Here is a 17,185-nt window from a genome sequence, read left to right as displayed (position 1 = left end):
TATTTTCCCATCTAGAACAATTTTACTTCAATAATTATTAGGCATAAACCACAGACATGGATTGGGATCTCAATCAAGTTTTTCCTTTCAATAATCCCTACGAGAGTCCATGACAAAACTCAACTCATGATACCCGTTGTTGGCCTATTCTCATTCACTGAACAAAAATATTTGTTGATCTAACAAATATGGGTTTTTATTCCACTATTATCCAAGCACTTCAGCAGTGGAATAGACGGTACTCTGCTTTCTCTCTGTCCGTGTCCCGTGACCTGTTCTGTGTTCAGATAAACCCAACAGAACTGTGCAGTCAGCAGCTGAAACAATGAATTTCACGACTTATGAAGCAGCATGCTACTTTAATTAACAGAACAACTTTTCTTTACGGTTTGTTTGAACACAATATAATAAAACCACAGTGAAATATGTGATGAGCCAAATTATCAAATGGTTTTATTAAAACATAAACAGATAATCTATTCCCAACCTTTCTATAGAAACAGGGTCTAACTATTGCATCAGCTGATAAACTGACTGATTCTGACTTAGTGCTTTCACTTTCTTTTGTTGGGTAAAACTCAATTCTCTTCTGTTTGTATTGAAAGAAAATGAAACTCTCATTGTGATTTCACACCAAGAGCTATCGAGCTGGCTTAGATCACAAGCCCGGTTGGACTATTTTCACGCTACTGCAGAATAAAGCAAACTCTCATGGACCTTACTATAAACAGCATGTCCTCACCTTGCTGCATTTGGATGGTAGGAATAGCTGTTTCCAGAGCTGACAGAGACTTCCTGTGATACTCGGCCTGGGCTTCTAATAACTGCAACACACAAAAATGCAAAACTTTGCCATCCATGAATCAGTTTTTTGGATTATGAGGTGAGCTACTAAACTTTTGACACACTCACCATGATATAATAGCGTGCATAGTCTCCCTCTTTTGAGGCAAAGTTGTACATGTCTGCAGACAGCTGGTCCTGTGGGATGAATGAAGGTGACAGCATCCTTAACCTTTGTTCTGAGCATTAACCATAAACTCCTCATTACGACAACGATGAACCCCACATGACAAAGCTTTGACCTTTAATTACACTAATGATCTTCCTGGCATGATTGCCTTGAGCCATTCTTGCAAGGCCTTCTTTGTTCAGCCACTTCATTAAACCAAGGAATGCACACCTATTAGCTCAGACAAGCCTCCATTAAAGTCCATGAAAAGTAGATTACTCTATGGTTACTGATTGTTACCTTGCATATTTCTACTTTATTGAGAGCCTCATCCATCTCATCCTTGAGTGAGTCTACTTTAGCGGCCATGGCCTGGTTGTTGGACTTTGTTGACTGAATCCACCTGAAGGACATAAAACAAATCACACTGCAGCTTACAGTAAAAAAAAAACATATTTATATACACTACATAAAAAAACACAACCTATTTTTCTCATTGACTGATATTAAATCTTTCTTGCTTTAGATAAGTTAGAATTTAAAAAAAGAAGATTTGCTAAAATGACAAAATAAGACCATATTTAATATATTTTTGCTTTAGCTCTCTTCAATTATAGCTTAAGTTAGCTTAAGTTAAGGACAATTTAACTTAAGTGGCAACTTTTCTAAGTTGCTACTTTAAAGCAACTTGGAAAGGTCCAGTTGATGAAGCTTTGCAAGTTTCATAAGATTAAATAGAGGCACATTTGTGGATGTATTTTAAGGCAACATCTCAATCACATCCTGCCTCTTTGTGTGACATAATGTAGAAATTAAAAGCAATCAGCCAAGAATTTAAGAGAATTCTGGATGTCCACAAGATTGGTTCATTCTTGGATACAATTTCCAGATGAATATAAATTATAAATGCCCCGTACATGTGTTCAAATAATTATATGCAAGACCAAACAGCTTGGGAATCTCCAATGATCAATTTAGTCTGAAAGGAGACGGGTTCTGTGTTACAGGTAAACAAATTTGGATCAAAATGCGTGAATCAATCACACAAAGATCCCCTGTACCAACATGGACTGAAAGACCACTAAGAGAAAATGAGGCCATTACTCCAAAAGCAACAAAAAAAACCACCAGATTTCAGTTTTTTAAGATGTACTGATTCATCCATACTAGGATGAAAGTAAAAACCCTATCTATCCATAATGACAACTTTATATGAAGGAGAAGACTACCAGCCTCAGTACATCATCCCAACTGTAAATAATGGTGGTGGCTTTTCAAAAATGGATGCATCATGGGAAATATTTGAGCAACACGTGAAGACATTATTCAGGAAGTTAACACTTGGGTACCAGTGGGTCTTCAACATGGACAGTAGACTTTACTGTATCACTAAAGTAGATGTAAAGCGGAATTAGCATAATAAGGTCAGTGTTTTGGAGTGGCCATCTCACACTCCAGACACATAGAAAACTTGTGGGCAGAGCTGAAAAGTGTTTGACATTAAATCAGGCTAAACATTTTTTTTGCTCGTTACCAAAGTGGAAAAATTAGGTTACATCTCTGATTTCAACTGTATTTCCAGGATCATCTCCAAAGTTAGCCTTTTTAGCCCAAACTATACCTACAACAACCAAGCCTTCATCTCAAGTTGAAAATGTAAAAACTATAAGCTTCATAAATTGTGGATTAATTAATAAATAGGCATCAGTCTTCACACAAATGCACCTCGTCTTGGCCGAATCGTAATCCAGAACTAGCCTGGCAAGTTGCTTCCTCTGTTTCAGTATGTTAGGAATCTCCACCTGTGGGAAAAACATTCAGGAATCATGAGAAAGACTTGACTAAACACGTAACACAGCACTGAGAACGTCTTTCCTACAAGTCTGTAAATTACACAGTAAATTTAATGCTTAAGTGTACAGAACAACTGTTACAGAGCAGCTGCATGACAGATACCGAATAGTTTGTGGAACATAAAATGAGTTATGTCTGTGTTTTTTTTTTTTACCTCTGCCAGCTGGTTGAGAGGATCCAGAATATCTTTTTCCATCTGCAATTCATGCTGCATAAGTTCGGTGGCTAACCGGCTCTCGGTCTCCCCGCACACCTCCAACATCTTGCTGCAACACACACAAATATATGATAATTTCACTGTTTTCACAATTCTACATGCAGTTTCTACCAGAGACAGGTGATTTTTCAGTCATTCAAGTAGTCACAGTTCTGGTTAATGCTGCTGCTTCACAGTTCCTGAAATTCTGTAAACCTTTTCCCCTTTTGTGAAGCCACAACAAGAAAAGAAAAAAGTATTTCATTGGTGATTTATGTCATAGACCAGCATGAAATTGGGTATAAATGTGGCGTAGAAGCAAAAGGTTTTAAAGTGTTATTACAAATAAAAAACAACCGAAAGAGTGTGGTTCAGGTTGTCATTCAGCACCTCTGAGGCAGTACTTTGTAGAGACATCTTTTGCTGCTGTTGCAGCTTGTTTGTACATTTGACCAACTTTTGCCCATTTTGTATCTGAAAAGGAGCTCGTGTGAAGTGCTGCTGCAAATTTACTATTTGCAGCTAAAATAGTAAATTTCCTACTGCAAATTAGACTGAGATATGGAATATTTGACTGCTGAAGAATTCCCATAGCTTGATGATGACTCCTCCATTTTTTATAAAATGGTGAGCAGATCTCTCTCCTCCAGAGTTACCACGGACCTGTTCTGTTCTGTGTCTCTGATTGATGCTCTCTTCATCTGTGTATGTTTTCTTCGGATGATGGATTAAACAGAGCTCTGTGTTAAAAGTTTCGAATGTTGTTTTATAACCTTACCCCGCTTTAAACTCCTCCACAATTTTACCTCTGACTAGATCTTCATAATATGCTTTGTTCCCTAACGTTCTTCAACAAACCCCAGAGGCACTCACAAAACTGCACAAAAGGGTTAAATAAATAAAATCCCGATAGAATATGTTCCTGTTTATGGTTGTAGCGTGACAAAACATGGAAATGTTCGAGGAGTGTTACAGTTTTTCCTCACCCAATCAGGCCCTCGTCTCCTAGCTGAGCTCCACCTTCCTGCATGGTCTGGGACAACCCCGTCAGCGGCAGCTTTTTCTGCAACAGGACATAAAAACAAAGTCAGGCTCTTATAAAACAAAAACGACTTGAAGCTGAGTTATAACTTTAGGAAAGTCACACAATATCCTGTTTGGATAATTTAGGTGACAACAACATAAACAAGTTTGGCAGAGGAACACAAGAGCAGTTAGTTTCATTGGTAACACCGACTGCAGGGATTATGACTTTGGCAGGAAGCCATTTTTCATATCTATGTGTTACATAAGAACAGATGCCATGTGTTCACTGCACAAGATACCGATCCTTGTTACCATCACCCTAAGAGGTGGCCGGAGCCATAATCTCAGCACAGGCCATCCATGTGGCACAGAAACATCTGTAAAGTTTTGAAGCAATGCATCGAATGTTTATAATGTGACTTGACAGTAAAGTTGTGTTTAGTTTAAAGTTCAGCTCAAGTAATAAAGCAAAGGCTAACAGCGATAACACATTCTTCTTACATGTCTCTTCTCTGTGTCGGTGCCAAGTTGACCCTGCAGACAGGACACCAGCCGCTTGTGCATGTTGTGCGACACCAAGCGCACCAGCTCCATCCGCCTCTCGATCTGCATAAACACACAAGACAAAAAAAAAAAAAAAATAGAAAACACAATTCAATATGTGAACAAAGAAAACAGTAGGAAAAGATCAGTGCACTGGTTCGAACCAGGATGAAGGAAACATAAACCTTCCATCTTCCTGTTCAACATATACGACCCAGGTGAAGGCTACAAATCAAAACACAGAGGCTGGATAAGCCCACATTCATCTGCAAAAGTTTCCATCCTGTCCTTGGTATTGGGACGTCATGGAGGATCTGACTGTGTTGGCAGCAGAACAACAAGCAGCTAAGACACAAAGACACAAGGATGAGTCAAGAGGGAATGCTGTGACGGGGCTCTTTAAGGAGGGCAGGGAAAGCTTTTCTGACAGACATGTGAAACTTTAGAAAACAATCATATTGACCGCAAAACTGACTTAACAGGTTATCCATCCTGAGCAGTTGTTATACAGATATTCCCTGCTGTTTTACATGCCTTAATGCTGTAACGACAAACAGTGCAGTGTACATTATAACGAGCCTCGTTCAAACAGTGAAAGACTTGAAATGTTAAAGCATGCTATCTAAACGTACACGATGTCACATTCAGGTTCTCTTTTTGCTTTGATATTTTGTTGCAACTCATTTTATAGTCTAGATAAAATCTAGACTCGAGATTTGATAGCAAATGCATCTAGTGACAACACATGAGGTATAACACAACTAGTTTCAGTTCTTTGAGCAGTTAAACTTGTTTTTTGTTTGTTTTTCTACTTTAAGCACCAGTTTTTCACCAAATTATTCTTGCAAAAGTTGTTTGCTTGTGTCCTGCGCTGCTGCAAGAAGCACTTGACTCATATCTAAGAAGACAGCATTGATTTCAGGATAATTTTACAATAATAAAACACAAGGAAGTGCATTATAAGGAGAACCAGGGAAAAATTGGTACTGAACAATTTTAATTTGGCGATATTAGTTTTTTTATTTACTTTATGATATACATCAAATTAGTGGAAAATAGTCAACAGTTGTATCAGTGATGCTAAGTCTGTCAGGTGAAAAATGCAGGTGTGTGGTTATTCAGTAGGTAAAACAGTGCGTCATGTTTGTAAAATAATTATTGCATTTCTTTTTCTTGAGGTCTGGACATGCTGTTTTTGTTTTTTTGTTGTTTTTTTTTACATTAGATCACAAATAGCTCCCTGCCTGTTGAGTATTATCTTCCTCTTCCTTTCTTGATGTAAACATCCAGCTGCACCCAAAGATCTGAGTCTATTTGCTGTCAGATCTCATCCTCTTCCTTCACTTTTATCCTCTCTAATTCATTGTTCCCTTTTAGGGCAATATCACAGCTGGATTCCACTTTCTACCCTGGAAGATACAATAGAGACAATAAATACAATCCCTAACTCTAGGAATATCTGATGATGACTTGATTAGTTGCAGGTTTTCCAATAACGTCTGCCAAGAAAGAAAAGAAAGAGCTCTGAGAGTCTGCACTGTGGGTGAGACGGCTGGGCTACAAACATATTGATCACATCCTGTGTCTTTAGTACAAACTCTTTCCATGCATATAAGAGATGGAAGTTTATAGAAAAGGGAACACAGAGCAAACAAGAAAATATAAAGATTAGGTACAGAAGTAAGTCTCTCAGAAAAGGAAAATCTTGGTGGGTTTCTCAAAGATTTCTGGCTAAGAGTCTCTCCCGTGTTTTGGTTTCACCGTCCTCCCAAACTCAGACTTCTATTCTTGCTCAATTAAATATTCTCAAGCACAAGCTCAACCACACGCCCTGATAAACGGTGGATTAAAAGTTGGATGAGAGGGGAAAAAAAGGAACAGGCCAAATCGCTTGATAATTGTCTCAGACAAGCCCACACACACTAAAAATTAAAAGAGATGACTGCTTCCACTCTGCTGTTACCACACTTTCCAAAGGTTCACACTCACTGCCAACTTTTCAGTTGTCTGCTTTTTCTTTTCCAAACAGTGAAAACTGAGCATAGCGAGCTCCAGTTGCTGACCTCTGACCTACAACAGCAGAAATGTGGAATGTTCAGTGAGTGACTCAGAAGCCGTGTGTGGACGGGTGCATTTTTACTTTGGTAGACTGAAAAGCTGCATCATCGAAGATGATTAGCTGGATGACCCGACAGGCGGGAACTAACGATTACGACAATAACGATGAACCAGAAGTAAGAAATTAATCTAGAAATCTTCCAGAGAGCTAGACTAGCTCAGAAGAAAAGTTGCTTTAGTTAGAAGTAAAAAGAAAATAGAGTAAGCAGCTTTACTTTAAAGTCCAAATTCAATTAAGCTAAGTGTCTAAGTGTTTTCATGTGATTCTGAACATCAGAATGAAAAAAAGAAAAAGAAGGAAAGAAAGGAAACACTTTCCCCCCTTTCCTGGGAAATTACTTAGGCTAAAAACCAAGGAAACTTTTTTCAATTTGTAGTGATGAATCAAATCAGACCAGATACATTTTAATTAGGATGCTGACTATCATTACAACCATCCATCCATTGCTTTCTGCTCATCTGAGATCAGGCTGCAGCGGTAAGAGATCGACCAACATGTTTCAAGGTCAAAATGGACATATAGCCGCTTTAGTGAGCTCTTGGTCTGCCTTGTGATCTCCTTCAAGTTCCTCATTCTGTCCTAGGCCAAATCCAATTAAAATATGACTCATCTGTCAGTTTGACCTTTTCTGTTACTTTCAGTCATGAGCAGTAAAACGGGGACTGCCACCCTTTGCTTGCTGCAGAGAATAGGGAAACTATTTTATGTGCTTTGTGCAGGACTGCACGGCATTTTCTTCTCTCCCAGAACAGAGATGAAGTTTGAATTTGATACTATCCCCCAGCTGACAACCACGACCCCAGCATAAGAGGTGGTGACTAACATCTCCCCTGAAGAATAACTGTACCTCTGAAATATCACCTTGTTAACTTAATGAAACAGTTTGAGTTCCAAAAAACATGCACACACACACTTAAAAAAATGTCTTGCTTGCTTGAAATGTTGATCTGCTTATCCCTAAAAATATTTTTGCACTCAGATGTAATGCTTCTTGTTTCTGATGTTTCTGCTTCTCTCGTCAAACTTCCTCTGATTGCGGGCACTCTCATCTCTGTCCTACATGTTCACGAATCACTCTATGGTGAAAACGACGTAGTGATGTCAGTAACACTGTCTTTCTATTAGCTGATACTGTTACCATGACACAATTTTCCTCCATACGAGAGCGTAGATAATCTGCAGGTGCAGCACATAAATGAGTGCTGGTTTCATTCCTACATACAAAGTTAAAGCATGAAGTGCATGACTCGAATAGGAGCAGAAGATACTTGCTGAACACAGAAACATTTTTTAAGGGAAACAGAGCATGTTTGTAAACAGGGAAGATTTTTTAGTGTGAGAGCAGAGATTTAAGCAAGAACTGTGCAAGTGAAAACAAGGAAACCTGTTCATTAAATAAAAATGTGCACCCTATTTTTATTTCCTTTTTTTTTTTTAAGAAAGAAACAGGTTTAAAGTTAATCTGTAGATCACATGCCTGTCGGCTGGTAATGGATGATGTGCAAAGTGGAAGTTGCCTCAAACAGCATCTTTAAGTAATTTTGGGATTCCAACTCTGTTTGCCAGAACTCTCTAATGATGCCTTTAGGCTTAAAGACATCAGTTTTATGCAAACGCAAACTGGCTCTACTAGGTCGTGGTCAGATCTCCAACAGTTTTAAATTCAAACTATCAAGTGGTTATGTAATTAGGGTGAAAGCCACTCTAATTTGAGAAAGGAAATCTTAACATTGAGAATCGACTTACTTTAGATACAACAAAGAGCTGATGTGAAATACAGCAGGTTGTTTCTCATTAACTGCTTCATCAGCAAATGAGACCACCTCTGTAATGGCAAGACTTTTATTGATTTGGACTTTGTTCAGGTGTGTTGGAAAGACATCAGCAATCAGTTTAGAGAAGCAATTGTTGCTCCCCAAAAATCCAGAAAGGTTTGAATAGAGAGGAATGGATACAGTAGACCTCTCTGAAGTCCATCCTTTCAACAGAGAGAAAGACTATTAGCTGCTAATTTTCCTGGAGTGATCGTCCTAAAAGTCAGGACATTCAATGCTCAGAGGCATGACAACAAGCAATACCTAGATCTATGTCAGATATTTTGGAGACCTCTCCTAGCACAATGACAAAACTAACCGTACAATTAAAGAGTGTGTGAGAAAGCTTCTACTCGCTAAAACAAATAGGGCAGCAAAACTTAAGTTTGAAAAGTTTGAGATGAAAAAGAAAAAACACAAGACTTCTGGAGAAAATATTGTTTGGATTGATTGAATCAATTGAGATGCTGAATCACATACACAGTATGATGAATAATGAAAAGCCTATCACCTACCATGCCAAGTTTAAAGTGTGGTCGTGCTGGTGTAGTGATGTGGGCTGTTTTGCAGTCACCGAGTTGAGCAAAGTATTCTATAGTCAAACATGAGGACCTATGTCCTGAAGATTTGGGCCTTCAACGGGAAAATGATGCAAAGCACAGCAATGAATATACAACAGGAGGAAAATAAAAACATAGCCAAAGTGTTTCAATGGTCCAGTCAAAGTCCAGACCTCAGTTTGACTGAAATGCCCCAGAGAGCTGTGTATGTAACAAACTTACTCAAATCTAAATTAAATGAAGCACCACAGTCAAGAGTGTGCCAATTTCACACGACAAATAAGGCAGTGGATAAGGTCTAACAAAAGTAAACTACTTGAAGTTATTTCTGCCACAATTTGTTAAACAATCCATTAAGTCATAGAGTATAGCTTATCTTATGACTATATCTGCATTTTGGAAAGTAAAAAGTCAATTTCTTGCCCACTTTTATTCAGTGTGACATAGTATATGACAACGCAGAATGTCCATTCTCTGTTATGCAAGGTTAGTTTATTTGTGATGATCAGTGAAAAAAAGAACTATACTGAACTACAACATAGAGTATTGTGGTTTGAATTCACCTGTGAGAACAATAATATCTATGTTGTAGGTTTAAACATGTGCAAGCTGTTTAAACCTACATCATACACCACCAACAGTGTATGATGATGCACTTTTGATTATACCAAAACTGCATGATCACCAAAGGTTTCCCTCACCAACTGACCCAATGCAATACTCGCTTACCATACAACCATTAAATATGAGCATAGTAGAGCATCTAACACCCCATTTGGATATCTCATCTTCAGTTATATTCAAATACTGACTTCAGGAACCAGTTCCAACTCGATGCCCTTCACTTTGAGATCAGGCAAGGATACAATCCAGTCTGACAGCCTCCCAGACCCTCCCACTGAAGCAGGACGAGTCCAAACAAGAGAAATGTCTTACCCAATGCAAAGCATTATGGAAAATGCAAGAGAAGAGAGTACTATGACAGCATGGAAATAACAGAGTCGAGTTTCATATTGGACTGTTCGTAGAAAAGGGGAGGGGGATGCAGGAGATTGTGGGAAGTGGGTTAGGAAAAATTATCCCCTCTGCTCTCATGCTTGGAAGATGGAAGAAAAGCTTTTCCAAGCAGAGTGATTAAATAACAGTGTTGATTTACTCTTGCATGTGTGTAAGCCGCACACTTTACTCAGATCATTGCAGATGTAACAACTGACTATTAGCAACATGCAAATCAGTAGTCAGCAGATGTGCAAAGAGCACACAATCCCGTTAATGTCGCCCATTTTTCTGATAGTGACTCACAACTTAACTGAAATCTACACAATTAGAGAAGGAAATGTGAAACATAAAAAATGCAATTACCTGGTTGCATAAAGTTAAACTAATACCTTGCTAAGAAACATTTTGATTTTGTTTTGTCATTCTAGCAGAATGATCCTGACATTTGTCCGACAAAGCGGTTTCTCTACCTTTCCAAAGCAAAAGTCAATGGCAGCCAAGAATCTGGTTTCAACTAAACAAATAACCATGTTTGTAGTAACTATCCTACAGATTATTGGCTGTGTTTCAGCAAGTAAAAAAAAATAATAAATTTTTAGAAATGCACTGAGTAGCACCTTATTTCTAAAACTAACCATATGGGAAGACAAATCCTGTTCTTGTTTCAGAAAAGTCCAATCATTGCCATGCAGCAAGGGGAACAAAAACTAACAAATATTGTATTACAGGCTGTTTAATGAATTAATAAAAACTGGAAGAATTGTGCGAAACCATAATACTTGTGGAAAATTTGTGGTTGGAACAAAATGAATGATTGTGATCGGTGATTACAAGAGCATGTTCAACAGTTCCACCCACAAAATATGAAGGGAAGGGACTGGGATTCAACAGCTGTGTAGCCTCAAGCAAACTACTGATGAGCGAAGGTAATTGGAAAAAAAGGGCTGCAATTTGACAAGGGAGCATAAAGATTGAACTCTGGAGTAATGGTAGAAGGTTTTGTGGTCTGATGAGTTTAGAAATGCCAATACAGAGGTATTGGCAAATCAGTTTAAGAAGAGAAGTACATGAAGTGATGCTCCCATCGTGCATATTGCCTACTGCACCAGGCTGGGGTGCGGGGGCAGAGCTATGAGCTGTGGTCTTGTGATTTTGGCTAAACAGCAATAATTGTCCAAAGATATGAAGTTAACAAATTATATAATCAGTAAATTTCTTCTTTCCTTATGGCTCAGGCATATTCCTAGATGACAATGCCCAAATTTAGCAGTCATATTGACTGATCAAAGCACTAGAGTTTCTTTCAACAAACCCCACATACAACACCCTCACATTTATGCATCAATGTGCAGATAAGATGGAAACCTTGCGCTAATTGCCTTCTCCAAGGGAACCCACAACTTTCCAACTGCAAGACAACTACTCCACACTGAAACATGGTGGTGGTTGTATCATGGTGTGGGGTTAAATTCTATTGGTTTGGAGCATCGTCGGCCTTAAGATAAAGAGGAATTTTATTTGTTAGTATCACAGCAAGTCCAAGCATATGTCCAAATACACAGAAGAATGAAACAAAATCTTTATAAACCAGAAACGAAACAAAACTTGTGCAGGACCAGAGGGAAAAAATATCCCAACATATTTGTTCATGTTTCATTACAATTGTTACGTTTCTGAATTTTGAAGAAATGATCCAGCATTTGTGTTAAATTAAAGGTGGAACAAGATTCTAAGTAATCCACCGAGGTCTGGTCTTTTTTAGGTCACAAAGACCTGAAACTTTAACAGAGATCTGTGCATGATGTGTTTTTGCCATTTAAAAAGAAATCCTGTCAGAAGCTGGAGCTGCCAAAAGATGTCCAAGCTACTTTAACAATGCTGACCTCCTGACAATAACATTCCTCACCGAGAGCCGGAGATTAAGGAATGTCTAACGCAGCACAAAACTCCCTGACGTTCAGCGTCAAAGACGGGAAAGAGTATTCAGTGGGACGGCTGAGTCTGTTCTCTTCTGTTGGCTTATAAAAATAACAAATATATTTAGCTAGAAATGACAGTACTATTTATGTGGAAACATTTATGTTTAGCACCAGTTTGTGTTGGGAGTTACTGGGTGTGAGCCGCATACGGTTCAGAGTTCACCGCTGCTGGTCATAAAGCCTCCACTTCTGAGGCCGAATGACGGTTGTTGAAGATTTACTCTGCACCGATTAACCTTTCTGCACTGCTTTTCTTCATTTCCACTGTATTTATTCCCACTTTTTTTTTTTTTTTTCAAAAGATGATCTCACCATTTCACAAGCCAAAGTGTTCCCATCCCCCAACAACAACATACGCACTCAGCAGCGTGCATCCACTTTGATTTCCTAAACACGAAACTGACTTCACCGTTGAAGTAGTGAGGCATTTCTCTTGAAGCGCTCACCTTGTGCTGGTGTAGCGTTACTGAGCGTACGACTGCACACAACCGCTTGTGCTTAAACTTTGGTGTAAAGTTTAAACGCAAGCGGTTGTACTCAAAGCCCAGAGAGTTTGGCTTCAACAAGCAGCAAAGGCATGATGGCTTTAACAGAGTTTTAGATGGGAAAGCTACACTTGAAACTTCTGCAGTTTTTTTTCCTCTCCAGAAAATGTGCCCCACCAAACAAAAAAAGTTTTTATACATGCAGATTAGTTCAACTAAAGCTGATGTAACACAAAGCTCAGACCAGATCGCTTTTTAATACAGATGGATGTTGAATTACAGCCACATAAAAAAAAAACTAAACAAACTGCTTCAGCTCCTCCTGCTAAGGCTGCAACAATTAATGCAGCTTACATTTCACTTATATAAAGTAGCCTTTCACTAAAATATTATTCATGGTCATATATTTTAGTAATAAAAATCTTTATAAAATAAAAAAAATATGTTTACTAGCTGAAATGAAATTAAAAACAAAACAGAACAATGGATAAAACAAAACAAAACAAAAATAAGATACAAATATAAGCAAAATTAAGACAAAGTTAAATAATAAAATGTCAAATGATAAATCAAGCGAAGAAATACAAAATAAACCAACGGAAAATAATAAAACAAATAAAATCATAGATAGAGCCATAATAGCAGATACACTTGAAGACGTGATATTTACCTGAAGGAGGTCATCACTCAGGACTTCTGTTTTTTCAGCTCTGTGGAGGAAAAACACAGATCAGAAGATTTATCCGAGAGCCCATAATGCTGCCCGACGTATTTGCATGTGTTTGTGTACGTAAACACAGCATTCACTGACATTTTTGAGAACAATCCAATGTTGTTTCAACCACACTGGTTGGAGTTTACTAAAGCAGGTTAGCAAAAACAGCTCCTCCTGTGTGCAGGTTGTTACAAATACCTGCAGCGAATAGAAACCTGGTATTAAGCTTCACCTATGAAGACCTGTCAGAGAGCATGAGAGCTTTAATTATCGTGCATCATTTGTACAGCCGAGCTCCATGAGTATGCACCAGAGGCCAAACTGAACCCGTCAGATTCCTCCACCCAGTCTGAAAAGCACACTTCTTGACTCATCGGCAACCTGTTTGTTGTGGCAACAGGGGCCGATGTGTGCATGCATGAGGGTGAGAATTGCCACAAGGCTTGTTGATGTCAGAAACACATTACGCTTTTTGTGACACAATCTGGGTATAAACAACGTCATGTCATCGCTCTAAAAGCTTCAAGGAAATGTTGACAGGATGCCAGAATGCCTTCTAGAGCACCTGGAGTTTGCAGGCGGAAGAAGCCCAATGTGTTTTAACCTGTATCATTTCCAATCGATATCTGACAAATGTGCCGCGAGTTGTGTCTCCATACAAAACTCCCCGTGGATCTCGTCTGTCTCCGCAGCAGTCTGAGCGCACACCGTGAATTTAAACCTCGCAGGGATCAATTAACCATCTCCTGCTCAGACATGAGGTATTACACAATGCTGTTATGAGCTTCTGAGAAAATGATCCTTATGTTCCACCCTCTGCATACAGTAAAGGCTTACATCACTGGGGCCTCAGATGCCCTCGCTGTTCATAAAATTAAAAAAAAGGAAAAGCTGATATTTAAAAAAAAAAATAAATAAACATTTAGTCAAAGAATAGCTGAGAATTATATTGCATTTGATTCAATTTTAAGGATGTCAGAGTAAATCTAAATGCACATCTGCAGATGGGCATTTTGTAAAAATAAATAAATAAATAATTAAAACCTTTATTTTTATTTCACTCCCTGATTACTGACTGGTTTGCTGGACAGTAACACGACATCCCAATAGAAGAACTTTAGTTTCCGTTCTTATCACATTAGGCATCAGACTGCAGCGGCGAACCTCTCAAGGAGTAAGCTACAAAAACAATCTCATGATTCTTATCAATACTGAATTAGCATTGATCCGGCTTAGAGTTGGGCAGCAGCTACTGTTCTAAGAATAGACTCCTTCAGACAGAGGCTTGGCGTGGGGCGTGCACTGTGCATGAAGACGTCACGTGCAATTTACTGATATTATGAAACCACGTTGAGCAAATGCAGTGAAGAAAATATAAATCCAACCACATCCCTGAGTCACTTTGCAGCCTCTGATTTTATTAAAATAACTCGGTAAAGCTGTTTGTAAACACTGCTATGTTTGAACTCTGGTGATTCAACTGCCTCCTCCTGTTAATCGAATGGAAATCCAGCTGGCTTCCTCCTTTATGAAAAGAAAGAGACTTTGTTTGAGCCAGGGTCCCCCGGTCCTCAACGCTGGGAATGCTTACTCCACAAAATCCCCTCAGTGTGCTGCCCATAGCAAACTGTCCCAACCTGCTCCACCGACCACACACTGTCTGCAAAGACCAGCTGTGTTGTTGTTTATGTGTTGTCATATCTCATGCAGACTCTTTTAGCTGTGGTTTGTTGCGCATTAGAACCAACTTTCAATTCAATTTCAAAAGGATTATATCAGAACCAGCTGGCTGTGGTTTTAATTAAGCATAAGAACCTAAGCTATTTATGTTTTTTCTTTTTTAGCTTGCACTTGTACTTTTTAAGCATTTTGAGCAGGGTTAACCCTTCCCGGGCATAATCCAGGGAGGGCGTGTGCTCGCAGCAGTTTTGCTTCTCAATAAAGCAACCTCCGAGCGGGGCTTAGTTGACTTTTACTGCCGTTGCACAACGTGTGTGGAGCAACGACTGGAAGGAATCCATGGCCAAGCCCCTCGGAGTGATGGACAAGTCATTCTGAGGAAGCTGTTGCATGGAGAGGAACCACAGATTTATTCAGCGGTGTACAGTAATAGGTGGAAACACTGGCTCAGCTGTGGCTGACGGAGGACAAGGCGAGGTTGCCCCATAGGGACAGCGAAGAGGGCAGAGGCCGGGTTGGGTAGTCTAATCAGCTGTGCTATCAGGAAATGAGTCCTAAAGCACATTTCTGAAGAGATTCCGCTCTAGGAGAGTATAAAATCTAGATCTGGGACCTTTAGATAGATATTTTATTTTTTAGTTCTCAGAACTAATCCTGGTAAAACAAAAAGACTGATTAAAGTAATTAAGTTAAGCATTAGCCTAGTATTAACAGCATTAACACTGTAGGCAGTTGATCGTGAAGTTTTTTGTGTTATTTTATTAAGGGACAAAAAAATACATCTCTTTCTTATAGTACACATATATGGAATATGATATTAAAACAGTTCCAATATAAATAAAATTATTCATTTAAAAAAATGGAAATAATATGAATGTGTCTGGCCACATCAAGTCTTTTATGTCTTTGAGTCATAATTCAGAGTTAAAGCATGTCCAGCCTTCATGTCAGACATTTGAACATGTGTTATATTTCTTTATGTGTGGATTTAAGAAAGAAACAAAAATAAATGATTTGATAATACTAATTTATTTATTCTTTTTTCCACCCATATGCTTTCTTATTATAGTTCCAGTCTTGAATGTCTGTCAACAACTCCTGGCCTCACCTTCCAATGATATCAGTACATTTTTGGTAAAAAAAAAAAAATTTAAAAAAATGGGAGAACTTGCTGAGTTTTAAAGTCATGGACAAGAGAAAACGAGTACATAAAAACATGAACTTAAAAACTACTACAGACTATTTATATCAGCCCAATTGTTTTTAATTGGACACAATTGCCACAGCTGCATACATTAGAAAAAATCTGTTTGGGTGTGCCACCACAGGATTATTATTGGCCCCCATTGCGTCGCCCATTGGAAAAGGTTTTGGAGACGCCCATGTCCCATTCAAAAACACTGTTACATACCGCGGACATTAGATAGGTTAAGTTAGGACTGCCCCCTAGTCATTCTGTTCAAGCTAAAATATCCAGCAAGATTGTGTCCAGTTTTGCAATAAACATAAGCTAAATTCAAAAAGGGTCAAATTATGAATAAAAATATAAGATGCGAACCTTGAGGAAGCGTTGATTCGATTCAACTTTTACTTTTTCAGGGATTTTTTTTGTTTAAGAGTTAAACGCTTCCAGTTATTAAACATTTTACGCTTGTAGACGACAAAAAAAAACTACATAAAACATGTTTTTCAACTAATATATAAACTTTTTCCTCCCCTAAAATCACGTCCGAGTCCTTCCGACGCCGCCCACAACAACAAGCAGACGGGCTGACAACAGAAGACCCAAACTAACCACATCTAACATTATTACCGTCTGCCAGTTTAAAGCGCAGCATATGCCACCAGATCCGACACTCACCTTCCAACAGTCTGGTTGGCCAGCTGCTTCATGCGATTGAACTGCTTCTTCATGCTGAAAGTCGTCCTCCAAGTCTCCTTCTAGTCCGAAAAAAAAAAAAAAAGTCACCAACCAGCAGCACCGACTGAGTCCGACTCTTGATCATCCACCCCTGGATCCAAAAGTTGCGCTACGTCGCAGCCATTGTTATTTTCACTCCGGTCACTTTTTCTTTTTACGCACTAAATCTGAGAGGCTTTCAGAAGCGATCCGGCTGACATTCGCCGCCGCTTTGGGTCTAACCTCTCCTCCCTCAAACGAAGTCAGTGTTTCGGAGCTTTGACAGGCCGCTGGCTCCCCATTGAAAATATCTGTTTCAACAGACGGGGTTTCGGAACAAGGAGAGGTAGGAAGGAGGAAGTG

At 38.9% G+C, this 17,185-nt stretch overlaps 1 protein-coding gene across 3 annotated transcripts in view; it reads right to left on the bottom strand.

Moving 5' to 3' along the window:
• Positions 1–17,185, bottom strand: part of LOC102232745 (rho GTPase-activating protein 17-like) — a 26,761-nt gene extending 9,576 nt beyond the window's left edge. For 2 of the 3 annotated variants that reach the window (XM_014472450.2, XM_023349074.1), the window contains exons 1-9: positions 16,784–17,185; positions 13,198–13,237; positions 4,530–4,634; positions 3,989–4,065; positions 2,961–3,072; positions 2,678–2,754; positions 1,253–1,355; positions 913–981; positions 743–824 (exon numbers count right to left, since the gene is read on the bottom strand). In XM_014472450.2, coding sequence (XP_014327936.1) covers positions 743–824; positions 913–981; positions 1,253–1,355; positions 2,678–2,754; positions 2,961–3,072; positions 3,989–4,065; positions 4,530–4,634; positions 13,198–13,237; positions 16,784–16,836 — 718 coding nt within the window. In that variant the 5' untranslated portion in view covers positions 16,837–17,185. The remainder of the gene's footprint in view (positions 1–742; positions 825–912; positions 982–1,252; positions 1,356–2,677; positions 2,755–2,960; positions 3,073–3,988; positions 4,066–4,529; positions 4,635–13,197; positions 13,238–16,783) is intronic. The other variant, XM_023349075.1, reaches the window with a different exon arrangement.

The sequence above is a fragment of the Xiphophorus maculatus genome, chromosome 16, assembly GCF_002775205.1.
Source record: "Xiphophorus maculatus strain JP 163 A chromosome 16, X_maculatus-5.0-male, whole genome shotgun sequence".
In the NCBI taxonomy this organism is placed as follows: domain Eukaryota; kingdom Metazoa; phylum Chordata; class Actinopteri; order Cyprinodontiformes; family Poeciliidae; genus Xiphophorus; species Xiphophorus maculatus.
Note: the sequence above shows the minus strand (reverse complement) of the source record. Positions and strands in the feature narration are given on the sequence as shown.